Here is a 26,534-nt window from a genome sequence, read left to right as displayed (position 1 = left end):
TTGTTGCTTTTTTTTCACCGCAGTCGCTGACTGGCCATTCGCGGAGCCCAGCTCAACCAATCCGCTCCGCGGAGTACAGAAAAGGGGCGGAGTAATAAAGGGGCGGTGCCTTTGTCAGTCGCATGCGCAGAGCCGGACTTGGATACACTTGGGATAGTGCAACAGGCAGAAAGGGAAGGGAAGGGAGAGCCAGGTCGCGGGCGCTACATGCGCATGCGTGCTGGGCGGAGAGGCCGCCTTTCCTTCGCGATGGGCGCATGCGTCGCGCAACAGGGAAAAAAGGAGAGGAGGGGGCGGGGCAGTTCGCGAGTGCTTACGACGCATGCGTGGCGCAACAGGCAAAAAAGAGGGGAGCGGGCGGGGCAAGTGGCGAGCGCTAGGACGCATGCGTGGCGCAACAGGCGAAAAAAAAGACAGGAGGGCGGTGCAGGTCACGCATGCGCAGTGGGCAGCGAGGGCCTCGCGCGCTCCCTGTATCGTTCCAGTCAAGTTGGGGTCCAGCTCCGTTGCCGCGGGCGCATGCGCAGTGCGCGGCCTTAACCTGTGGAGGCGCCTCTCTTTCTTTCTTGGCCCGAAGGACGGAGGGAAGCAGGGAGGGATGACGACGGGGGCCCCGGTCCCGGCCTCCCTCCCCGGGGTCCGGCCCTCGCAGCCGGGGCTGCTCCCTCCCGCTGTGTAGCTCCATGAGGAGCCTCCCTGGGGCTGGGAGGTGCTGAGCGCCATGGCTCAAGGCGCGGAGAAGATGGAGCTCGACCTGGAGCTGCCGCCGGCGACGCCCGGGAACGGAGCAGCCGGAGGAGGAGGAGGAGGAGGCGGCGACGGGGGAGGCCTCAGGCGGTCCAACAGCGCCCCGCTCATCCACGGACTCAGGTCAGAAGAGAAGCCGCCCTCCGGAAGGGGACAAGCAAGGCTGCTATGGAATTCTGGGAGTTGGAGTTTGTTGTGTGCCTGGGCCCCACAACATACTCCAACTCCCAGAATTCCATAGCAGCCTTCAGCCAGGGTCAAGCTCCAACCCCCAGAATGCCATAGCCTTGAGACAGGCTCCCCAACTCCCAGAATTCCATAGCAGCCTTGATCCAGGTTATGGGCCTGAATTCCATAGCCTTGAGATTGGGTCACACTCCAACTCCCAGAATTCCATAGCAGCCTTGAGCCAGAGAGGGTTCCCCATTCAGAGTACCATAAACTGTTCTTCTGTTGGCGCACCAGAAGCCTTTGACTTCTCCCTGAAACTGGGTCCTATGAAACCAAGGCATCAGAAAGCGATTGGAAGCCAAAGGAACAGGTGCCTCCTCCCAGGAAACGCCAACATGTGTGTGTATGTATATATATGCACCCAGCCAGGGCTGGAGGAAGAATAGGGCTTAAAAACACATGTGTTACAAGTCACAAGAGTAAAACCCAGCCCATCAATGTAGCTGCTAATTTGTTGCTGTTGTTGTCACATTGCTTCTCTTTCAGTGACAATTCGCAGGTTTTCCAGCCTTACGTCTTGCGCACCCGCAGGAACAGCACAACGGTTGTGAACCGGCACAGCATGGTAAGCCTTTGGGGAAAGGGCCATGGATGAGGCGGCTGCTTTGAAACGGCCAGGCCTCCAGCCCAGGCTTCCTCTGTGAAATCAAAGGAAACGAGGCTCAGAATTGGAAGCCAAGCAAACCTTTGGCGGTCTTTGCCCAGTTGTGATTGTGTTGATCTCCCCCCAGGATTTGCTAGTGGGTTGTAACGTTTTGTAAGCAGGTGGTGCACTTGAACTTGGTAGTTCTTGTGCAAGGCAAATAGTGTTGCAAGAAGACACTACACTTAACTCAGTATTTGCTCACTGGAGAGGCCGGTTGCGGCATCTGTGTCTGAGTGTATGGTTTGCCCTTCTTCCATTGATAATTCGACTATGTCTGTCTGCACTGGATATCCATATCATTCCCATTAACATTGTTGTTTCCAGTGCAGCAGAATGATCTGCCCTCAAAAGGAACACTAATTCATCCAGAGGCACATCGATTGGACTCTTTTGAGCATGGCTGCAGTTGCTTCAGTGTCCCATTATTACTTTAAAAGTGAGCTTTTTCAGCTGGAAAAGTGAAATAATTAAATAATAAGATTTATTTATACCCGGCTTCTCTGCGGAACGCAACCAGGGAGGCTTAACTATTCCCTCCCAAATCCCAATAGCCCCCGCCCCTAAAATGCAATTAAGCAGTTTGCAGATTAAAACATACCTTAAAGATATAAAAATAGAGATAAAAATAATTGACAACGGCTGTAATGAAAAAACAAGGAATGACAAATTCAAACGTATTTGGCGGCCGGTTATCTATTCAGGAAAGGCCTGCCGGAAGAGATCCGTCTTAACAGCTGTTTTGAAGCTGCTTAAGGTGGCCATGCGACGGATTTGAAATTAGAAATGTGCTTTCAAAGAAAATAGCAGGAATGTGCAGAGTACAAAAACAGAAGAGGGGAGCCTCAGTGTTGCATGGCTTGATCACAGTTTCCTGAAATATACCTAGAATCATAAGATAATAGAGTTGGAAGAGACTGCATCCAGTCCAACCCCTTTATTCTGCCATGCAGGAACTCTCAGTCAAAGCATCCCCATTGACAGATGGCCATCCAGCCTCTGTTTAAAGACAACCAAGGAAAGAGACTCCACTACACTCCGAGGAAGGAGTGTGTTCCACTGTCAAACAGCCCTTACTCTCAGCAAGTTCCTCCTAATGTTGAGGTTGAATCTCTGTTCTTGTAGCTTGTATCCATTGCTCCACTGGGTCCTACTCTCTGGAGCAGCAGAAAACAAGCTTGCTCCCTCCTCAGTATGACATCCCTTCAAGTATTTAAACAGGGCTATCATATCACCTCTTAACCTCCTGTCTACTACGTCCTTCTGTACTTTCGAGTTTACTTGGGAACGTTATTGTGGGGAAGGAACAATAGAGCTTCTCTTTAAAAACAAGGTAGATCAAAACACATCTGCTTTTTTACCTCCTCCTTCCATGCTATGAACCTAGTTTTATGGAGCCAGGACTTTCAGTAAGTGCTGCAGAAAAGTGAACTGCAAAATTAAAGTGATTTTGAAAGAAGCTAATGATACTTTGTCATCTCAGATGTTTTAGATACATCCCTGTAATTTTGTTGGTAGTTCACAAAGGTTTGTTGCTTCCGCTCTTGCACATACGCAAGCTTACACATAGTTTCATTAGTAGTACTACAGGTAAGCTAATCTGTTTTTCCCCCAGAGCCTTAATTAATTTCATTAACATCGGTAGGTACAAAAAGTTATTTCTCTAATTGCAAAGTCCTCTCATCAAGTTTTCAACTCGTGGGCAGCCAAAGAAGGGTATGTTACGTACCTGAAGATTTTTCTCCCCCAGATTTTGTATTGGTTGCATTATACAGAGCAATTAACATTTTCCTTGTAGGCTCTTTAGTCGGCGGGATTTGGTTGCTTCTGCATGATGGAAACTGTCATTCTTCTTCTTCTCTAGGAGAATGGATATTCCTTCAGTGCTACAGAAATAAGGAGTCTTCAGGGCCACCTGCCTTGGAGTAGAGGTTGAGTGGTAGTATATTTCTCCTACATTACAATAAATAGCCCTTCTACATACATAGAATAACCCCAATCTCCAGGAGGCTACAGCCCTGGAAATAGAGAATTTAGTTAGCCTAGCATTTCTTCAGTGTTTAGCAAAATGGGTTTCAAATACAGCAGCAGTTGTTCAATGGATGCTTTTTAACTATACAGTGCAAGGTTTTGGGGCATTAGTCAGTTTTAAACAAAATCATAGTAAGACTAATATAATGTGTAATATGTGTGTGTATATTTTTCCAGCTGATATCATCATCTCCAATACGTATCCCCAGCAGCCGACTCCATCAAATCAGAAGGGTGAGTGGCATTCCAGTTCTTTGGGTGTCATCTTTTAAGTGGAAGTTGTTGTATTTAACCATATGAACACGGCACATTTTGAGTTTATTTTCTCATTCCTCAACTGCTTCAGCATATGCTTGTAGTAATTACAGTCTCAGTGGTGTAAACCCAAGAGTTCTAGCCTACAGAAGCACAAATACTACATTTCTGAAGGTTAACCACCTTAAATTGTAATCAGTGCAGAATCTGAAAATCCTGCTTGCAGATGCACACAGTGAAGGTGGCACAGTCATTGTTATCTAGCATGTTCGTTTGTTAATTTAATAATGAAAACAATCCTATCCTACCCTGTATCTGAAGTTCTCAGGATGGGTCACGATCACTAAAACAACTTTAAACTGTTCAGTAAAATAAAATATCCACATTCCAATAGACCAGAAACCAAGCCATGATCACTAGACTCAGTAAGCATGGCTGAACAGCACTAATCAGGCCTTGAAGGAGGCTTTTCTGCCAGAAGGCAACAGAGCTGAAAAGGCCCTTTTCCTGCAAGGTGTACTGTTCCCAGCACTGGGATAGAAAGGACTACACCCTCTCTATATATTGATTATTGAGCAGATACACAGTCTGCCCTCCACATTTGCAGCTTTGGCTTTTGCGGATTTGATTAATATGTTCTATCTAGGAATCTCTAGGTCCTCCAGTGTAACTCTGTGGTCACCTTCCACCAGAAGTTGCAATGGAGGACCTAGAGACTCTTAGAGAAAACACTTCTCTAGGCATTTGTAGATTGTATGGTCAGCTCTTGATGGTTGTGCTGGAGGACCTAGAGATTCCTAGATAGGTGTTCTCTCAAATTAAAAAAATAGTGTTACTTATTTGCATTTTCATAGGTGTCCTGCGTTGCTGACCTCAGCAAATGTGGAGGGCACGCTGTATATAGGGACAGGTGTTCCCTCAGTTTTAAGGAATGCTCCTCCAGTTTACTTTCTGAAAGCTGATTTATGCAGTAGAACTGCACAGCCTGTTTTGTATCACTACAGAGTTTTGATGGGCGGGTTGCAGGTTTGACTGCTTCCTCTTTAAAAAATAAAACCTGCCGACAGAAGTTAGGTTGAGAAAGCTAGCTCAAAGCTGAGGTCTTGACATATGTATCACTGGTTTGTAGGCAGGCAGTTCTTTATATAGGGAACATTTAAACATGCAGCCTCCCATCTTGTGAGATGGTACAGTCCATCTGCCCGTTATGGTTGATATAAGAAGTGATATGCTGCTAGGCAAGAAGTCATGAAGAGCTAAGACCTGCATTCTTATACTTCCCTAGGAGGAAGGAGTGGATTTGATGAATAGAGAAACAGCACATGAGAGGTGGGTATAACTAAAATGCTATAAAAATGTGGTCACTCCTGTCCTTTTGTTGTCACTAATGACCCTTTTTGTATTTTAGGGAAGTGCAAACAGCAATGCAGATAAGCCAGTCATGGGAGGAAAGCTTGAGCCTGGTAATCTCTTTACAGATGTTTAGTATTTTAATGCCAACCCATCACGTAATCAGTGAACCTAAAGAGAAAGAGTGGAAATCACTGAAGTTGGGGATCCTGTGGGCTCCGCTGGACGCCCATGCCGTTTTTCACCAGAACTTTGTGGCTCGGCATCTAGAGCTGCTGTGTACTATGAGACTATTAATGTGGCACTTTGTATTTTCAGAGTGACAATGATCTGGACAAATCTGAAAAATCTTCATCTCCAAAGAGGATAGACTTCATTCCTGTTTCTCCAGCACCTTCACCTACGCGGGGCATAGGAAAGGTATGTCTTAGACATTAATGAATTTGGGGGGTTTAGAAGGATTAAATGAAACTGAATAGTCATCTTCAAAAGAAGTATCTTGATGCTCCTCAACTGTGGCTGAGTATGGAGATGGTGGTAACCTAGAAGTCCAGAGGATCTTGGGTTATCTGTTCTCTCCTGCTTGGCTTCTTCCACCACTGAAAATGGCTAAATTAATCAAATTGAAAAGCTAACTAGGTCATCTAAACGGAGGTTCCTGGCTTGTTGCACCCCGTACAGTACAGTACAAGGTGTTGGTAATAACCTTTAAAGCCCTCCATGAAAGTTGTTATTCTAGTTTCAAGATAGAGGAATAAGGGGATTATGTAATTTGTAGTTATGTATACGTATTATTATGTATTTTATTTATGTATATTTATTGTAACCCACTTAGTTCTTTTTGGAGAAGCGGGATATAAATTATTATTATTACAGGTCAGAATTGCAAACCAAGAGTGTGTTCTTATTTAAATTGCTGCTTTGTTTGGCCAAAAACCTGGATTTGTACCACAGATGAAGCTTTCCTGCTTAGTTTAGCTAGTTCCACAATTTGGAAGAGCCAACCAGGGAACAAATGAGTTGCAAATTCTTTTATGATACGCCATAATTCAAGTTCATCATTGCATCCCAACACTGCTGCTGTCTCAACCTTGTTATTACATTTGGTTTTCCTGTTAGAAAGTGAGTCACACGCACCCCGTTCTCTTGGAGGCTTTCAAGAGAAGCAGTTCATCTTTTCCCCCCAAACTTAAGTGTGGCCTAGAATCTGGGGGCTGTCATTCTGGAGTAGGACAGGAAGGAGAAAACAAAAGGTATTTGTTGTGGCAACAGCCAGAGCTCTTTCTTCTGGTAGTTGTATGTTTTTTCCACAATCTGTCCATTTTGTGGACCTTTACCTAGTGCTTTCTGAGCATACTTGCACTGTATATCAAGTGAAATCATTGATCAAATCATCTAGTATCTATACTGAGCAGCAGTCTGGTGAGCTGAAACTATTAAGACTATCAGCAGAGGCTCTTCCCAGCAGTGCAAAAATAGTATTTCAAAATATGCTTCAGTTAGGGATTCTTCAAAAGAAAAGTTAACAGATGTGACTGGGAACATTTCAGAGAGTGGAAAAGTGTACATGTTAACCATGTTATGTACACATAAATTCTTGTGCTTTAACAGTTACATTGCTACTGTTATTTTTTTAAAATAAATCTCCAAAAGAGAGACATTTCTGTTGCTGTTAAAGATATAGACCTGAAAACTGTGTACGTCTTTCCTCAACTGACATTAAATCCTGTGTTTGTGTTCCTTAGCAATGTTTCTCACCATCCCTGCAAATGTTTGTGAGTAGTAATGGATTGCCTCCTAGTCCCATTCCCAGCCCTACAAGGAGGTTTTCAAAGTAAGTTGATATATCTTACAAATAAAACACTTTGTAATAATAAGCATTTTGCAACAAAGTTCACAGCCTGTTCCTGAGGCTGCGGCCAGCAAACCAAGGACTGGGGGTGCCTTGGGTGAAAGAGGCCCCACTCAGATTTATCTCAATTCGATGTTTGTTTTAGTGAATCTTTTGTTGGTGTTCTTGATAATTGTTATTGTGCTCCTGGTTCTAAACACTCAGCATCCAAGTCATCTTTCTTTATAGAAAGCTGCAGGTCTTTAGCTGAGATGTCTGTCTCCTTTAAAAATTGCGAGTTAATGTTTGTTCACAAGGATGTGTGTTTGGAGTTGCTATGGAGCTGAAAGAGGGTAGATTTTCTACTCAGTCTTATAGAAAGGATAGCTTGAAATATATGGAGTTTCCAAGGTTTAGCAGGTCCTTTTGGTTTGCTTTAATATTGGAGAAGAAGGTGGTTTTCATCTTACTGTGAAATTAGGGCCAAGTATAGAATCTCTTTCTTTCCCCCGTCAAGATCCTAAAGCCTTTGGTTAGTCTGCTGGCAATTCTCCCAAATTTCAAACCTCAGTATTTAACTTTTATTTGTAGATATTTATAGTATGTTTATATTTATAATATATATTTATAGTATATTTGTAATTTATATATTTATATAGTATATTTATAGTATCTATAAATAGCTTCTCAACCAGAAAAGTTCACAAAGCTTATGATAACCAAATTACTCTGGTTGGTTTGCCACACTGGCCTCTAGTAGTCTCTAAATAAAGTTGTCAGGTAGAGCTAGTAGAACAGGAACGCATTATGAGAAACGAACAGTGTGGCAAAGATTTTTTTAACGCACAAGTGAAAATTACAGAGTATGTCTCCAAAGATTTGATAGAGAGGAAGGAAAATGTGGAACAGAGATCAGAAAATATTTGAGCTAAAATCTTAAGGCAGATGCTGTCGAGGATGTTGGATGATTTTCCAGCTCTGATAGGGAATTCATTTTTTTGGCTTGAGCAATGGATGGATAATTTGAGATGCCAGACTTTGCATGGTACATTTTGCTAATGTGAAGGTATTGCATTTTTTAAGGCCACCTAGATCAATACCATAATAAATATAAAAATAAATGTAAACTTGGTTGTGAAATGTAACAGCCTAAGACTGGAATACATCTTTGACCAAACTTCTCATTGGACCCAAGGAAGTTGGCACCCTTTAGTTTAACAATATTGTTGCATTTCCTTCTGGAGCTTTCAACTCTGTGGAACGTCAATGCTTATACTTCATCAGGACTTTTTGGAAACTGACTATTAACTTTAGATCTTTGGAAGCCTTTAATGTTGTAGATAGAAAGACGCTAATTCAGCTTTAATTTTTAGCAGGAGGAGCCAGAGTCCAATCAACTGCATCAGGCCCAGTGTTCTTGGTCCCATTAAAAGAAAAGGTATGTGGTGCCTCCAAAAAGTTCCTGGAGATGATTGGTATTCTTGGGCATAGGACTGAATATCTGGCACAGTGCATGATACTCTTTCTGTCACCTCTGCATGAGAGAAGTTTATCATTCTTCTGTCTTCCAAGGAGAATGAATATTCCTTCAATGCTATAATATAAGGAGTTTTCAGGGCCAATAAGTTGAGGTTGAGTGGTAGTATATTTCTTCTACATCAAAATGAACATATGTGAATTTGTATTGCCATCTTCCATATTTCTTGGCAGATTCCAATAGTATAGAGTCACTGTTCAACAAACTTTCCTTCACTGGCTGAGGCAAAAAAATAAATCTTTAATCTTGGCTAGCAAGAATGCTCATTAGGGGAAATTACATTAGAGTAGTTAAATTAGGTTTCCAGAAAAATCGTGGAATAGAAATTCAGGTTGAATCTGTTGTTTACATCTGAGAATGCATTTGCAAAGTGTATTTTCCTTTCCCCTCGTCTCCCTTCCTGAGAATATTTGCAAATCTGATTGATAGACTAAGTAACTCTGTTCCTGGAACATTTCCTTCTTCAGCTCTGATAACATTGGTTTTATATTTCCATAGGTGAAATGGAAACTGAAAGTCAGCCAAAGAGACTCTTCCAAGGAACCACTAACATGCTTTCTCCTGACGTGACACAATTGACTGACCTCAGTTCATGGTAAAAGTAACCTTAAGATGGCCATTATGGGCCACCAAAACAAACACTGATCATTTCGCAACCTTCACTGTTCCTGCTTGCAGGAGTAGTCCCAGGGGCAGCCATTAGCCAGCATGCACTGGTATACTTGCCTGTGAAAAATAAACCATGGTTCAGAAAAATTCTGGCTTAGCGATTTGTGTGGCTGCAGGCAGTGTAGATCAGGGGTAGGCAACCTGCGGCCCGGCGAGGCCTTGGGACTGGCCCCAGCCTGGTCCTGCCGCCGATTGCCGCCGGGGCCTTTGGCGTCTCACGCAAGTGGCATGGTGGGGCAATTGTCTATAGAAGCCTCAGAACATGCATTTATCTTAACATTTTTAAAAAAAATCAGCAAATTTTTTCGCGTGTCCTCCATTTTTTATTTTAAAAAGTGCCCTCCATTTGAAAATTTTGTCCTACATTTGTCCTGGTTTATTTATTTATTTAATTTTTAAAAAATTATTTAATTATTTGTTTTTTTGGCTTCGGCCCCCCAGTTGTCTGAGGGACAGCAACCCGGCCCCCGGCTCAAAAGGGTTGCCTACCCCTGGTGTAGATTTTACTGACTTAGATGGACCAGTGTATAAGGCAGCTAACTGTGTATAAGGCAGCTTCAAATTTTCATGCGTGCAAAGAATAAACTAAAATTGGGTGAGCTGCCATAATATTAGTTGTGTGCTTGCTCCTGCAATTAAACTGTTAAGAATGCCTGCATCTGAACTTTGAAAGGCAGACCTTGAGGAAAGTAGCAGATCATTTCGGAAGTATAAGCCCTTGGATAGGAGAAGCTACATGGGAAAGGTTGAGGAAGAGAGAGCCGAACTGAAAGAGGACATAGAAAATGTCCCTAGGTAAGATGCTACCTAATGACTTAACATTTCCAGGGAGATTGTACATTGTTCACTGGCTGCCTGCATAGGTTGAATTGTGCATGTACATTGGAACCAGTCTATGATGATCTGTTTTTTGCTGTTGTTGCATTAACCTTTTGCAACTACCACAAACAACATGGCTTCCCTTCTTCCTCTCCAGTTTGTCTTCAGATATTCTCGATGGGAGCACAAGCAGCGTCAGCTCTTCCTCCGATTCGTTGGCCAAAGGCAGCACTACTGCAGAATCTCCCGTCGCCTGCTCCAACTCTTGTTCCTCGTTCCTCTTGATGGACGATCTTTCACCCAAGTGACTTTACCCGGTTATCACTCAATGTCTGCCTGTGCTGTTCTCTCGCTGTACATTTGTACAGAGAAGCCCGTGGAGTTAAATCCTTGAGGATATGAGGATTTAAATACTGAGTGGAAATAGTAACATAACTGTATTTTTTGCAACTTCTCCAAGTGGTTTTGATTCTCCTTCTTAATGGATGCGTCAAGCCACTTTGATGTCTGGTTTGGTGATTTATTTTTTTAAACAAATTATTTTACCAGTGTCTGCTCAGATCATACTAACCTTGCTTTCAAAGAAACTACATACCCTTTTTTAAATAAAATCCCAAGCAAGCACCTCATTTATATTAGTGTTGAAACTAGATGGAAAACCTGTTGCTATCATGATCACTTGTTCTGAAGGTAAGAATAGTTGTTACAGAGCTTTTTTTTAAAGACCCCCCCCCTTTTAAAAAAAAATACATACTTGGTTTAGGAGTGGAAAGGATTTTTTGCTGAAAGTTGACATATTCTGGAAACGCAGAATATGCTTAAATTGAGATAATTCAGAATAGGGAATTGTTCCCCTTTATGTCTTTATTGCAGCCTCTCCTTTGTCTTTCCCAAAGATTTCTAGCTGTTCCTAATGCTTCTGGGCAATTGCAGTGATGATGCTGGGAGCCAAAAATGTCTATTAGTTGCGGGGGGTTCACTATGGATGCTGTTGTGGCTCATCATTGGCAACTGGAGGAGAATAAACCATCTTTCTGTGACACACAATTCACTCACCTTCTGCATCCTCTGACTCTCCAGACTCAGTCAGTTATGTGGATGACCATTAGTGGTCACAGAAGTGTCTTTGGCCAGGAGAAGAATGCAAGACAGGCAGTTGGGATTTATGGCCACAGTCGCTTAGACTACTGTGCAGAATTTATCAAGCAGTCAGTGGCCCCTGCGGCACTGAGATGTGTTTGTGCCTTTGGGGGACATAGTCACAAAGTGGAGGAATGTAAACCAGAGGGTTTGGGTGGGAGAAAGGACCTTGGTTGTAAAGAGTGCTTTGTATCAGGAGCTGTTGCCACTGCTGCTTTTCCCTTGGTTGCTCCTTGAGGTACTTGATCCATTGTGAAGGGCAATTCCACCAGCAGACCCAGCTGTTCTGTGATTGCGGCTTACACTGCTTTATATCCTCAGAACAGCCTCTTGGGTCCGGCTTGAAGACAGCAGACTAATAAGCTAATGTTAATTTTTTTTATAAAGGCTTTACAGTTTGTTTGGATGCTAGTTCTGCTTATAGTTTGACGTAAGGAGCTTATATGTAAGCTGCAATGAGGAGTAGGCCTGCTGTGTTACCCTGGGTAAGTTTGGGGTGCTGCACATGATTTATTACTTCTTATATGATCTAACTGGGCTTTAAAAATAAAAGAGAGAGAGAGACCCATTTGTAATCTACTGTGTTATGCTATTTATTATTTATAACTGTAAAAAAATAGTCTGGTGATGAATTATAGTATTTTTTTATGATTGAAACCCTTTTTTATGTTCTGTGAGTGCTGGCTGGTCTGTATTTAATAGGCAACGTTGTCTGCCAGAAATGTACGCTTCCAGTTCTGAATGTTTGTAATTCACATGCTCTTGTTGTCAAAGTACAACTTTGATTATTTTATTGTTATTATTATTATTATTATTATTATTATTCCTTTTCTTTTGGTAAGATAATAGCACTGAACTTGACGCGAGATTGTGCTAAACTGGTAAAGCGCGCAGTCTCTGGCAAGACTTGTCTGGCTGAGAAGGCGAGGGGAAAAGGACATTCTGAAAGAGAACATTTGGTTTTCCATACTTAGCATTTTGCTTTTACAAGTGTTTGTTTGGAATTGTAATAAGTACCATACTTGGGCCAAACGTGCCTCTGTTACGTGTATTACTATTTTGCCTGTGGAGAGTTAGTTTCCCCACCTCCAATAAATGTGCATATGTAAAATATTATCCGGTGGTACCATTTCTTTTTCCTACTGTATTTGTCTTGATTGTGTTTGTGTATATTCAGTGCTATACTGCTTGCAGTTCAGCTGCTGCTCAGATTGCAGCATTTCATTTTGGCGTTGGGACTTGCGGGGTATTGCCTTGCTTTTCTTCAGTTGCTTATTATTATTATTATTATTATTATTATTATTATTATTATTATTGACACTTGCAAAATAAATCTGGTAAAGTACAAGTTGTTAACCCATCTCCATGCACTTACTGGACTTCCAGAAACGGACAACAGACAGTATTTAAAAAAAATAAACCTTTTGCATGTCTCCTTAGTAGTGATTATTTTTTTGGTGGGGGGGTGGTTAATTTTTTAAAATCTTTTTGAGTTGTATTAAATAAATTACTTTAAAGCTCTGTCGGTTTTTAGAATGGTGAAGTCTTGTGTAAAACATGGGCTTCTGGACAGATTAAATTATGGAAGAGAAAGAAAAATACACTGCAACCTAGAGTTAAATGGTTTCATTACAGCAGCTTGGATACACTCAGGCTGTGAAATACTCAGCAAGATTAGTTTCTTATTAGAACTGCAGCACAAGTGAAAGGTACCACTAGGTGTCATCTTTGCCATTGGTAGAGTGATAAGTCCCTTACTCATGGTGCGACCTGAGAGAAGTTAGGTTCTAGGTAACACAAATTATGAAGCAGGAGTGGTGGTCTTGCACCTCCTTCTCTGAGGCAGCTCTTGTAGTCTATGGCCAATTGAATAAAAAGCACTTTTAAAAGCACACCAGGGGAAAAAGCACATCACCCACCTGCTAAAAGCCCCTTCCTCAGTTGCCAAAAGTTGGACTAAATAAAATGGTCTTTGCCTGTTGGCAGAAGGACAGACAAAAGGGGGGAAGCCTAGTCTCCCTTGGAAGACAGTTTCACTCTTTTCTGCATTTTTAAAATCCAAAGCAATCCCTGATTAAAGCATATCTAAAATACGAATGTGGGCCTGCCTTAAAAAGAACAGCCAAAAGAATACTTGGCTGCTTCCACCAAGTGACTCCACCAAATGCATCTGAGGATGTAGACGGAAGTCTACGAAAGCTCATGCTGTCAATTGCTTTCTTTCAGTGAGTTTCAAAGGGAGTGCTACAAGATCTCTGTACTTAGCTACCTAGTTATTGTTTTTATGGGATATCTTATTTCTGGTCTGGTGTGGCTTCTCTGTGACAACTAGAAATTGGATGTAATTGTGACCCAAATTGATGGTGTTAGCCACTTAACTTACCTGGTTTCCAAAGCAATACAGCGCTGATGCTGTTAATCGGCTTTTTATTGGCCAGTGGGGGAAAGTGTATCAAGCTATGGAAGTGTAGGTTTAGAAATAAACTGAAACATCAAGAAATGCTCAGCCACTTTGAACCATGTACGCAGTTAGTTATGAAGTTGGATATCTAAGGTGGTACTCTGTGGATCTGGCTCCAAGTTAACATTTTGGGAATGTCTGAAGCCATGAAATAGCTTTTTTTCCCCTGGGGGAAAAAATGAAATTTTCAGAAAAATAGAAAAAGGCAAACTTAGCAACCTTTGTTTTTGTTAGCTGCCCTTGAGTCAACCCTGAATAGTAGCAACGCTGCGGTTGAGACATCTCCAAGGCCCCCTGTGCTCTCTGCTCAGCTCCTGTAAATTCAGATTGAAAATCACATTTTTACTTAAGGAACATAAAATACGGTACATATTGCAATTGGTCAGGTACAAAATTACCATGTTTTATATAGCAGGTTCATTCAGAGCAATGGATGCAATCTACAGGAAAAGAGATTCCACTTAAGCATTAGGAGGAACTTCTTGAGGGTAAGAGCTGTTTGATAGTGGAATGCATTGTGTTGGAGAGTGATGGAGTCTCCTTCTTCAGAGGTCTTTCAACAGAGGCTGGATAGCCATCTGTTGGGGATGCTTTGATTGTGAGTTCCTGCATGGCAGAATGGGGTTGGACTGGATCAGGGCCCTTGAGCTTTCTTCCAACTCTGTTATAATTATTTCTTCTTGCTTTCCAGGTGCAGTCTGACATCTTTGTGGAGCGCCGGAGCCAGCCCTGCTTTGCCAGAGTTGGCCTTCCTCCTGAAACGCACCCCAGGCAAAGTTACCCACAGTGAGGCATTTTCTAAAAAGGGAGTTCTACCGCAGCCTAGGAGCCAGCTGTACAGCCTGCCTGTGTCAGCACTTTTTATCTTGGAAGTCGAACGTGATCATGATTCATGCATTTTTTCCAGCCGTGTCTCTCCTCGCTTACTCTCCCTCTCTCCCTCCCTCCCTCCCTCCCTCCTTCCCTTTGCTGCAAACACAGGTCTGTTTGTTCAGGATTCTCCCCTCTGGGGAAGTTCATAATCGTATGTGTGCGACAGTCAAGACTTGAGTTACGTGCTTCACCACAGACAACTCAAACCTTGCAAGAGCCAGGCTTCCACCCTTCCCTCCCTCTAGCGGCTTCGGCTTGCGCTCTTCTACTGTAAATAAGTTTGTCTTTGTGCCAAAAATGGAAGGGCCAGGCTGAAAGAAAGACAAAGCAGATTTGAGGGCCTAAACCCAACTAGTAGTTAAATGCAGGCAACAGGTTGCAGGTAGCTGTCGCATTGCCACGGGTCCTGTTTTTAATGCGTTCACATTAGAGCACTATAAAACATTATAAAACTGAGTAGAAAACATACAGAAGGTAAGCACAAATAAAACGTTCACGTCTACATTTTGAAGCTGTGGATGGTTGAATCCATGGATGCAGAATCTATGGATACATAGGGCTCATTGTATAGCCTGAGTATCATTATCCTTTCAAATTGATAATTTGAATTGGGACTAAACACAAGGACACCTATTCAAAGTGTGTTCCTCCTCTGACACATCATATACATACTCTCATTGGACTTTGAGAACATCGCTTGGTCTTGCAGACCTCCCAAAACTAGTCTCTTCCAGGTGTTTTGGACTATGTTTCTCATCAGCTCTAGCTACCATAGCGAGTTCATGTAGTGTTGTGGCTGTTTACTAAGACGCAATAAAGTGATTTGGGGTTTGGGTTTGTTGTTCTGTTTATCTGTATCTTGCCTCTTTCCTAGCCCTGGGATTAATGGCAGTTTACTAAGGGTGTATTGGATGAAGGTAGAAGTCAAAATGTGATTAAATTAGGTTTTTGCCTGCCTAAAGCGGAGTAGCAAAGACAGTGGTAGCTTCACCTTTCTAAGAAGGGCATTGCAAAGCATGGGAGCGGCCACCAAGAAGGCCCTCTCCTTCTTTCCTATTTTGGGGGGCAGAGAAGGGTTTCCTCCCCTATTTTGGCTGGTCCTTTTGTATCTTTGCACAGCTGACGGTCTTTGGGCTGCAGTAAGGGCTTTTTAATCTGCTCTGTCATTTCCTGGTGTCCATCCTCTCCTCCCTGATCTTTTTTTAAATGATATTATTCTTTCTCCCCCGGCGAAAAGAGGCCTGAGGAAGGGAGGGAGGAATCATAAAACAGGCTTCCATGCTTCTTCTGCTCTTTGCTAAACCGAGGCTGAGCAGCCGGTAGCTAACCACAGACTAAAGATAGCCAGAAGCGAACCGAGTGCCGTCGACGCAAAGGGCTGGTTTTGAGGCTTCCCTCAGTTCCGCTTGGTTTAAATAAAATATATAAAAAAAATATGCCACCAGACATCTTGCTGGAAATGATGGGAAATTCAGACAACACCCTCAAGCCTCACCTCAAAACTCAGTCTTTAAAAGTCTATGCTACTTTCTGGAGCAAGCTGAGAATAAAAAATTAGGTAAGATGTATGCTGCAATGTTCAATTGATAAGATGTACACCAGATTTGAGCCTACAGCTTTGGAGTTTTGTCAATTGATGGATGCTCAAGTTCCATTAAATATAATTTTACTATTATTATTATTATTATTATTATTATTATTATTATTACAACAGTAGGCCCTTGGTATCTGCTGGGGTTTGGTTCCAAGATACTAAAAACCATGGATACTCAAGTCCCAATAAATACAATGGATAGTAAAATGGTGCCTCATATATATAAAAGGGCAAAATCAAGCTTTGCTTTTTGGAACTCATATATTTTTGGAATGTTTTCAAGACGCGGATGCTTGAATCTGTGGATAAAGGACTTGTGGATACAGAGGGCCGGACGTACTCTGAAGGTGGAAGAGAACTCTTTTCTGTCTGATATGGACCAAGGGATGTGGAAACTTTCTCTGTTCGCCTTGCTTTTCCTCCAGCCTCTTGGGTGCAGGTCAAAAGTTGAGCCACTTTAGAGAAAAGCACACAACCGCATAAACAAGGCAGTATTTTTGGCCTTGCTACAGACCCGGCTGTCTCCAGAGGGTTGCATTCATAATAAATATAGATTTCTATGGGCTCACGGCCGGCGCAGATGCCAAGACTGGTTGGGTCTACAATAGAGAGTCCATCACAGCCCCCAACAATGAACGGTCAGGCTCCCCAGGGAAAGTAAGATCCAACAATGAAGTTTAAAAACTAATTTCTTACATCAAGCGCTCAGAATTAAGACGGACTTCTATGTTCTCTGGCTCAGGGTGACCCTCCTTGGAAATATGGATAGGATCGTGGCAGTTTGAAAGAGATTTTGTAAATAGAGCTGGGATAGTTGCAAGAAGGACCCCCCCCCCATCACAATGTATGGGATTTAGGGACTTAAAACAGGGGTGAGAACCAGATGGACCTCCAGATGTTGCTGGACTCCTCACCACTGGCTATGCTGATGGGAACTGCAGATCTGAAGCACAATTGGTTCCTATAGTTCCCACATCTGGCTTATGTCCAATGAATGGTTCTAAGCCAGCCAATGGTTTCCAAACATTGGTCTTCCAGATGTTTTGGACTTTAGTTGCCATCATTCCTGACCATTGGTCAAGCTGACCTGGGCTTCTGGGAGTTGGAGTCCAAAATACCTGGAGGACCAACATTTGGGGATCCTTGTGTAAGTTGAGGAAGGCCCCTTAATCCGTTGCTAAATGGCAAATCAACACTTCTGTAAATCAAGTTCATTCAACAGGTCTCCACTAGCTCAGAGTAATAATTGGGTTTAGATTTAATAATCTGAATTGTGGAATAACCTTACAGAAGAGATGGAAAAAGAGACTGTCCAGTTATCTTGGGTCACAGGAGGTTTGTCATTGCCTTCCCTTGAGGCTGAGAGTGTGTGACTTGCCCAAGGCTACTCAATGGGTTTCATGGGATTTGAACCCTGATCTCCAGAGTCATAGTGCAACACTCAACCCTCTATAACACACTGGCTATTCTACCTTTGGCGTTGCGAGTAGGTATGGGAAGTAGGGCCTTCTTCAGTGTGACCCCTTCATTATGAAACAACCTTTCTAGGTAAACTCACCTGGGTTGCTTTGCGGTGCTTTGGATGCATGGTCACACATTTTGCAATCAGAGCTTCTATGGTCCAAAACACACTGCGGAAAAAAATCCAGTTTGACATTGCCTTATTGGCCCTGGCTCAGTGCTATGGAATCCTGGGAAGTGTAGTTTATTGTGGCACCAGAGCTCTCTGATAGAGAAGGCTAAATATCTCACAAAACTACAGTATCCAGAATTCCCAGGGCCATTTAACTGGATTATTTTTGCAGTGTGTTTTGGGCCTATGTCTCCAAATATATTCCCACATTTGCTGCAAGTAACCACCTTGGATTTTTGTTTATATATATATATGCATCACTTCCAAGTCCAGAAGGCGATGAACAAATAAAAACCAATTAAAACAATACACCAATACACCTCTCGGCCCAGAAGGCGATGGACAAATAAAATAATAATTATTATTATTAAAATGATACAAGATTAAATCATTTTAAAATATGTTAAACTCCTCTTTACAAACTCCTAAAAGGAGTCTAAATAAACAATCCCAGAGTCCAGTTTATTTTATATAAAGTCCCTTCTTTGGGGCAGGGAGGAAGACGGGAAAACAAATCAAACGAAGGAGTAAAACAGTTCAATAAATAAAGTATCAAAGCCTCCAACATCCATTTATCATCAGATGAAGCAACTTTCCAAAGAACTCTGAATCATCAGGGCATAATGTACTCCAGAAGGACCGACAATTAAAAGCAAAGGGAGGGAGATGTATATATGTTCCCCCCCAAGGATTGTCTTTGCAAATTTCACCTCCTCGCATGAAGGCAACGAAAACCATTGAAGGGGAGAGATCTAAAACTTAATGTATTTGTGCAAATGAGCAGGAGATGCACAAGGAGGGTGCTAAATGCAAATCCTCTAGAAAACATTGCAAAGTCGGAGAAGCATGCTTCAGACAGGCTAATGGTGCCTAGTGTCTTCTTGCGAAGGAAAGGAAAGAGGCCTGTGCAGATAATTGTAGCATTTTTAAAAAAGAAGAAATGAAAAAGAGACAAGAAAGTAGGCTCTCATCAAAAAGAGCTGCGGAGGGAGATCAGGTGAAATTGGGCAGAAACCTCCTTTCATCTTAATGCACATTAATCCCCGCGAGGCAACATTTGAATTCTTCCAAAACAGAGAAGAGAAAGACGGTCGACCGCGGTGCTAAGAGGAAGCAGTTGTGTGCTTGTGCAGTTGTGTGCTTTGTAGGCCTTGGCCACTACTTCTCCTTTTCTCCTCCTGCTAGTTTTTAAAAAATGTTTTTAACTCTCAAAGAGGAAAATAAAAGAAGCCCCAAAGCCGCTCCAAACAAATCCAAGTGGCTGCTATCTGGATGGCAGGCCACATTTTCTTTTAAAGCAACGGTTTCGTTGTTGTTGTTGTTGTTGCAGTTGCAGAGCTGAAGAATAGCTGAGTGGTGAACGGCACCAAAGGCAAAAGGGATGGGACTACATGTTGTTGTTGTGTGCCTTCAAGTTGTTGTTGGTTTATGGCAATGGCAAACTTCCGCTGAAGAAATCTTGCCAAGCAAACCCCAGGATAGGTTCACCGTAGATGGAATAAGTCATAAGTCCACCATAAGTCAGAAACGATTTCAAGGCACAAACACAACAACAACTACTACATACATACATTGTTGTATGGCAGGATTCTGTCACATCTCAGCTTGTTCCCAAACTGTAACCCGAGATCCGCTAATCAAAGTTTGGTGCAAAAGGCATAAACTGAGATGGAAAAGTAAGTTGGGTCCAGTTTGAGAATTAAAGTTGAACAGAGCTCCAAGTCCTGCCACACAACAAGGCATCCCTTGTTATTGTTGTTATTGTTGTGCGCTTTAAGGTCATTTCCAACTTATGGTGACCCTAAGGTGAACCTATAATGGAGTTTTCCTGGCAAGATTTGTTCAGAGGAGGTTTGCCATTGCCTTCCTTGCTTGTGTTAATAGACTATCAACGTAACACCCCAAAACCAAGTGTTGGAACATCCCCAAACATACACTGAGATATTTGCAGAAGTGTCTTCTACTCAATGGTCCTATGGCAACCCTATCCTGGGGTTTTCTTGGCCATATTTATTCTGAGGAGGTTTGCCATTGACTTTTTCTGAGGCTGAGAGAGTGTGACTTCTTGCCCAAAGTCACCCAATGGGCTTCCATGCCGAGCGGGGATTCGAACCCTGGTCTCCAGAGTCATAGCCCAACACTCAAACCGATAATTTTGGGTGGGAGGGAGACCATTCTGTTGCTGGTATTGTTTAAGGCCCTGGAGTCAGAAATGCTGGGAAGGGAGGAGAAAGATGTCTCCAAAAGAGTCTGTGGTGTTTAACCTTTGCCTTCTGATTCTGTTTTGTTGCCTCTTTTGTGGTTGTCATGCTTAGGATTTCTGGACATGGCCATGACTGCAAGATGCCAGACTCAAGGCTGCTCAGTTTTGGCCGTATTTATTTCTTTTATTAAAGATCCCACATAGATTGAAACAAAAGACAGCTTTAAACAAAAAAATCGGTACGATAAAAAGAGATTTAAAACAAATAAGCCATCCTATTAAAAACAGCATTAATGCAAAACAGTTTGAACGCAACAATGAGAATATAAATTAATTGCACGTTTGGAAATTTATTTTTAGGGTTGTCGATAGTTTAATTGTAATGTTGGCGTATTGTAAGGGAGCCAGCATGGCGTAACGGTTTGAGCATTGGCCAAGGTTCGAATCCCCACTCGGCCACAAAAACCTATTGGGCAACTTTACAGAAGTCACACTCTCTCAGCCTCCTTCTTCCTCCATCTTTTGGTTGCAACTGAAATTTAGATACCATATTTCCTTCTAATCTGCGGGTCCTGTGCAACACTACACTGCGCAATGATTTTGCATTGCTTCTTAAACACTGTTAACATGATTCACCAACAAGTGCAGGAAATACTTAAAATGAAGGAAACGCTGGATCCTAAGTTATATTCGTTAAGTATGATTATAAATAAGGATTTGAGGGTTTTAAAAAATGGGAAATTGCTACATTACATGACAACAGCTTCATGAGTTTTGCATGCTGTACTTCTTTTCGGAAGCATGCAATCTGGCCCTCGAATGTTTTGGGGCGACCGCCACGATTCTCCATTATGGGTCTTTATTTCAGTGATATCACGGGGTTCACAATATCGGTGTTGGCAGGTTGTTTTAGACCTACAGGCGCCGCAATTTGCACTCGCGCTAAGGAAAACGCATGCACGCCTGTGGCCCCCGCAGCAAAACACCAAAAAATAGTCCCACGTATTTGATACATATCTCTATCATCCAAGATACAAAGTGGTTCATTCTTTAGTTCTGTCTTGGATATGGAACTCAAATTTGGGGGACCCTGTGTAATCAATCAATCGATCGATCGAACAATCAATATATTTACAGTGGATCCTTGGGGATACGAAGGGAAATTGTATTATTATTATTATGTTTATGTTTATGTTTATTTATAGCCCACCTTCCTCCCAGTTCAGGGACTCAAGGCAGCTTACAAATCTAAAACAGTCCAAGTTAAAACATTATAAAACATGCAAAATACAAGTGTGCCATACACTTCTGAAAAAGTAGCCTGTTTTGCTTTTAAAGCATCAGTTTTAAGGACTAGAAAATGTTTTTTCAGATGTGGGTAAATGAAAGCATGAGTCCAAGTCCCATGGATATCGGGATAGTACTGCAAACGCATGTGGAATTAAAATTAATATTCCTCCAGGCTTGGCCCAATTAAACATATAGTAACTGCATCCCATGTTTTCTCCACAAGGGGGCACTTAAGCATGTGCAGAGCATGCGTTCTCATGTTTACACATGGAGGATTCGCAAATGAATGTGTGAACCCTCCTTGTTGCAAAGTCCGGGGTTTGGGGAGACCTCAGGCGGCACAGAAATGGTGCTGGAAACCATTATTCTTGCGCACAAGCTGCAAACTTGCAAGTCATTCTTGCGCACAAAGTTACAAATTTGAAAATAATTATAAGTAACTTCCCCAAGCTGCTTCCTCCGAGGAACTTGGCCAAATAAGTCTCCAAAACTCTGGAGTGGTCAGATGTGGTCCTAACCACAAAGGAGGACAAGGCACCGCAAAATGGGGGTTATTCAAGCCAAATGGAGGACGTGACAAAACGAAGGCTCAAGACGCTCCTATGAATGCAAATGCATGCTTCTTAGGCCTGCTCAGAATGGAGGACGTTTTGCCATTCCTCCTGGACAGAAGGCCAAAATGTAGGACATACCCTGGAAAAGGAGGACGTGTCTGGTCAACCTGTGTCCACCGCTTTCCATATTCTCCATGGCAGCAAAAATAAAATAATAATAAATAATAGAATCATATTAAAATTTATTTTTTATCACACCTCTGCAATAGGATCGAGACGGCTTACGACAGCGGGAAATACAACATTTTTATTATTATTAGTGTGTGCATACCTTGCTAAAACTATTTTAAAAGTTCTGTCGCTTAAGAAATTTAATGCATGCCCACCTGACCCTTGCTACATTTTAAATGTCATTATTATTATTATTATTATTATTGACACATATACACACAATGTACTTGCTGCATTTATAAAGTCCTATTTATTCATCATTTAAAAACACACAGAGAGAGATACATCTTGCTACAGCTTTAAAAACAAGGATGTTTATTAACTGTTTTAAATGCATTCCTCTTTCCTAAAACCCTAAAGACAGCTCTGATGGCTACAGTTGCAACGTTTAAACAAGGTTTGTGTGTCTGTGTGTGTGTATGTATGTGTGTGTGTGTGTGTGTGTACACTCACCCCTTGCTACAAACTTTAAACAGTTCTATCAGTTCATCACTGCAAGGCATGTATATTACCTATAAAAGAAGTTTTAAATGGGTTTTTCCCAGCTGCTGTTGCAACTTTGCAGAAAAAGGAAAGGAATGAAATGGATGCAGACATGTGCAAAATCTCTGGGCCTCCTCTGTCCCCCAGCAATTCAAAAAGCCCATATCCTTCTTGCAGCAATAACATGCAACACTATGCAACACTTCCCCACATGAAACAGACTTAGCTTCATGCAACAGAATGTGACAACCGGCATCAGACTTCGCATGCAACTGATTTTTCCAAACACAGCCCCACACAACAACATGCAGCAAACGTCTCCACATGCAACATCACACAACATGCACTAGGCTTCACATGCAATGGACTTCTCCGCATGCAACTGCACACAACATGCAGCAAGCTTCCTTACAGGCAACAGCACGCAGCTACACACAACACTTATGTACATGCAACAGCGTGAAACTTCACATGCGATAGACTTGTTCACACGCAGCTGCACACAACATGTAGCAGACTTCTCCATGTGCAACAATGTGCAATAACTTCTCCCCATGTAAAGGCATGCAGCGACACGCAGCAGACTTCTCCACAGGCAACAACAGACTTATCTACTGGTGAGAACATGCAATAGACTTCCAAACACGCAGCAGCATGCATCAGATTTCTTCACATACCAAAGCATGCAACAGGTTTTTCCACATGCAACAGCACATGACAACATACAACAGACTTCATGACACATGTGGCACACATTGACATGCAGTGTACTTCCTCACATGTAATGACATGCAACAGACCTCTCCACATGCAACGATATGAAACAGACTTCTCCACATGTGATAACATGCAACAGAGACCTCTCTACATGCAAAACCATGCAACAGAGACCTCTCCACATGCAACAATATGAAACAGGCAATCCACATGTGGTAACGTGCAACAGACTTCTCCACATGCAACTTATCCACATGTGACAACATGCAACAGGCCTCGCCACATGCAAGAACATGCAACAGACCTCTCCACATGCAACAATACTAAACAGGACTATCCACATGTGATTACATGCAACAGACTTCTTTACATGCAACTTCTCCACAGGCATTGACATGCGACAGCCCTCTTCACATGCAAGAACGTGCAACAGGACTATCCACATGTGATAACATGCAAGACTTCTCCACAGGCAATGTCTCCATATGTAAGAACATGCATCCACATGTGACAAGGCGCAACAACATGCAACAGATGTCTTCACCTGCAGAAGCCCAGGAGGCATGGGAGCCAGCATGCAACCGATGTGCGAGAGCCTTGCCTCCTTGGAAGGGAGAGCATGCAGGAGCCCCTCTGGACACGCAACAGGCTTCCTAAGGCAAAGAGCAGAGCAAGAACAAGAGGATGGCGATGATGATGATGATGATGATGATGCCAAAAGCCCAAACCTCTCTCTCTGTCTTTCTTTCTGCAACAACCTGCAAGCCTCCTCCAAAGAAATTACATCCAAATTCAAACCAGAGCCCCCCAAATTAGAGCCCCCCAGACCCTTTTATTTGGGGGTGGTTCCTCCCTTTGCCCCCCTTCTCTTGCAATATTGAGGAGGGGGGTCCCCTTTTTCCATTTTGGGGGGGGGTCCCCAAAACTGCGCGAGGGCAAAAGGGGGGGAGCTCTGGGTCAGAAGTGGGGGGGGGCTGGCTCCTTTGCCTTTGGAGGGATTGGGAGGGGGGTCTGTGCCCCCTTTAAAATGAGACCAAAGAAGGGGGGAGAGAAAAGAGGGGAAAGGGGCGAGGATGATGATGATGGGGGACCCCTTCTTCTTCTTCTTCCTCCTCCTCCTCCTCCTCAGCCTCGCCCCCCCAAACTCTGTCTTTTTGGGCGGTGCCTGTGCCCCCCCTCTCTCTCCCAAACTTCCCAGCATCCTTTGCTGCTCCCTACAATGAAATTTGCAAAGTTTTTTCGGTTTCGGCGCCATTTTCGAGTGGACTCGGAGGTGAGGAGGGGGGGCGGGGAAAGGAGGGGGGCCCCGGCCTTCGGGGGCCCCGGGGACCCCCCCAAAAATCCCAGAAAAATCCCTAAAAATCCCCTCTGGCCGAAGGGGGGCTCTGGGGGGCTGAGGGGGGTCCCCGAAAGGAGCAGGAGGGGGGCGAAGGGGGAGGGAGGGGGAAACAGGCGCCAAGGAGGGGATTTGGGGGGGCAGCAGATCTCCCCCCCCCCAGAAAAACCCCATACACAGCCTTTTATTTCTTTTCCCTTCAGTGCAACATTGTAGCTTTAAATAGATAGCTCTTCCTAGATGTATCTTTCTTAAACAGGCGCCAAGGGAGGACTTTGGGGGGGGGGCATTTAGTTTGGATAACAATCCCCCCCCCAAAAAATACACACGATTTTTTATTTTATTTTATTATTATTTTTGCAACCCTTAAAGTCACTTTTATTTTGGGCAACCCTTTAAAATAACTCTCTATCCTTCATAAAGAAGAGCCAAGGAAGGACTTTTTTTTGGGGGGGGCACTTACTTTGGTAACAATTCCTCCCCCCAAAAAATACACACCGTTTTTTATTTTATTTCTTTTGTACACTTTTCAGGGTAACTTTGTAGTTTGGCCAAGCCTATATATATATATATATATATATATATATATATGAGCCAAGGAAAGACTTGGGGGGGGGGCATATAATTTGCAAACAATCCTCCCCCCCAGATACACCCAATTTTCTTTCTTTTTATTGCTCCTTAAAGTAACTTTTAGTTTGGGCAACCGTTTAAAATATCTATCTATCTATCTTTCATAAAGAAGAGCCAAGGAAGGACTTGGGGAGGGGGCATTTACTTTGCAGAACAATTCACCCCCCCCCCCGAAAAAATACAAACTATTTTCTCTCCCCCCCCCCCCCCCCAAAGTAACTTTTGTTTTGGGCAATCCTTGTGTGTGTGTCTGTGTGTGTGTGTGTATGTGTATATATATATATATATATATATATATATCATAAAGAAGAGCCAAGGAAAGGCTGGAGGGGGGCATTTACTTTGGATAAGACCCCCCCAAAAACACACAGAATTTTTTTTCTTTTTTTGCACCCCCCAGGGTAACTTTTTCGTTTTGGCAGGCCATATATATATATATATATATATATCGTAAAGAAGAGCCAAGGAAGGACTGGGGAGGATATTCTTTGGATAACAGTTCCCCCCCCAAAAAAAAACACACACACAATTTTATCTTCTTTCTTCTTTTTTGGCCCCTTAAAGTAACTTTTATTTTGAGCAAACCTTTAGAATATATATCTATATATATTTCATAAAGAAGAGCCCAGGAAAGACTGGAGGGGGGCATTCACTTTGCATAACAACCCCCCCCCCCAAACACAATTATTTTATTTGCCCCTTAAAGTAACGTTTTATTTCGGGCAACCCTTGAAAATATATCTATATCTATATACATGTTTCATAAAGAAGAGCCAAGGAAGGACTGGGGGGGGGGGGGAGCATATACTTTGGATAACAATCCCCCCCCCCAAAAAAAAAATCCCCTCAGGATAACTTTTTATTGTGGGCAACCCTTTAGATAGATAGATAGATAGATAGATAGATAGGCAACATTTGGGAGGGGGTCATTTACTTTGGATAACAATCCTCTCCCCACAGAAATGAAACACAGTTTTATTTTTTGGGGTAACAATCCCCCCCAATACAAACAATTTTTGCAACCATATATATATATATATATATAGTGGGGAGTTAAAGTTAAAATTGATTCCCCAAATTTTTGGGGGGTGGGGTGAGGAGGGAAAGTTTTATATATAACGAAACTGAAGGGGATTTTTTTTACCTCAGAAATGTTATTATTTTGGGTTAATACATGATCTATCTTATCTATATAGATATCTCAAAAGAGGCGAAATAAAGTTAACATTAATTCCCAATTTTTTTGAAAGGTGGCTTGACAGTTTTATATACT

The 26,534-nt window shown here is 42.6% G+C and overlaps 1 protein-coding gene, 1 long non-coding RNA gene and 2 other non-coding genes across 6 annotated transcripts in view; all 4 read left to right on the top strand.

The window, feature by feature from the left end:
• The first annotated feature begins 425 nt into the window (after positions 1–425).
• On the top strand, positions 426–12,369 carry LOC149308665 (PABIR family member 2-like). Its single transcript, XM_089536247.1, has 10 exons — positions 426–870; positions 1,465–1,543; positions 3,830–3,886; positions 5,193–5,236; positions 5,316–5,370; positions 5,576–5,677; positions 7,003–7,091; positions 8,462–8,526; positions 9,124–9,220; positions 10,271–12,369. The coding sequence occupies exons 1-10, from the start codon at positions 722–724 to the stop codon at positions 10,419–10,421; spliced, it is 888 nt and encodes a 295-aa protein (XP_089392373.1). The 5' UTR covers positions 426–721; the 3' UTR covers positions 10,422–12,369.
• LOC149308667 (small nucleolar RNA U109) lies at positions 3,449–3,582 on the top strand. Its single transcript, XR_016282246.1, has one exon. It is a non-coding gene; the product is annotated as a small nucleolar RNA U109 (small nucleolar RNA).
• On the top strand, positions 8,623–8,749 carry LOC149308666 (small nucleolar RNA U109). Its single transcript, XR_016282247.1, has one exon. It is a non-coding gene; the product is annotated as a small nucleolar RNA U109 (small nucleolar RNA).
• Positions 12,370–24,547: 12,178 nt separating the features above from the next.
• LOC149308664 (uncharacterized) overlaps positions 24,548–26,534 on the top strand; it is a 17,537-nt gene continuing 15,550 nt past the window's right edge. For 2 of the 3 annotated variants that reach the window (XR_016282175.1, XR_016282173.1), the window contains exon 1: positions 24,548–24,565. This is a non-coding gene — a long non-coding RNA (uncharacterized LOC149308664). Of the gene's footprint in view, positions 24,566–26,367 lie in introns of those variants that run through there. The other variant, XR_016282174.1, reaches the window with a different exon arrangement.

The sequence above is a fragment of the Sceloporus occidentalis genome, unplaced genomic scaffold (genome assembly GCF_023333645.1).
Source record: "Sceloporus occidentalis isolate IW3139 unplaced genomic scaffold, rSceOcc1.0.p SCAF_8, whole genome shotgun sequence".
NCBI lineage: Eukaryota > Metazoa > Chordata > Lepidosauria > Squamata > Phrynosomatidae > Sceloporus > Sceloporus occidentalis.
This window is presented reverse-complemented; position numbering and strand designations above follow the sequence as displayed.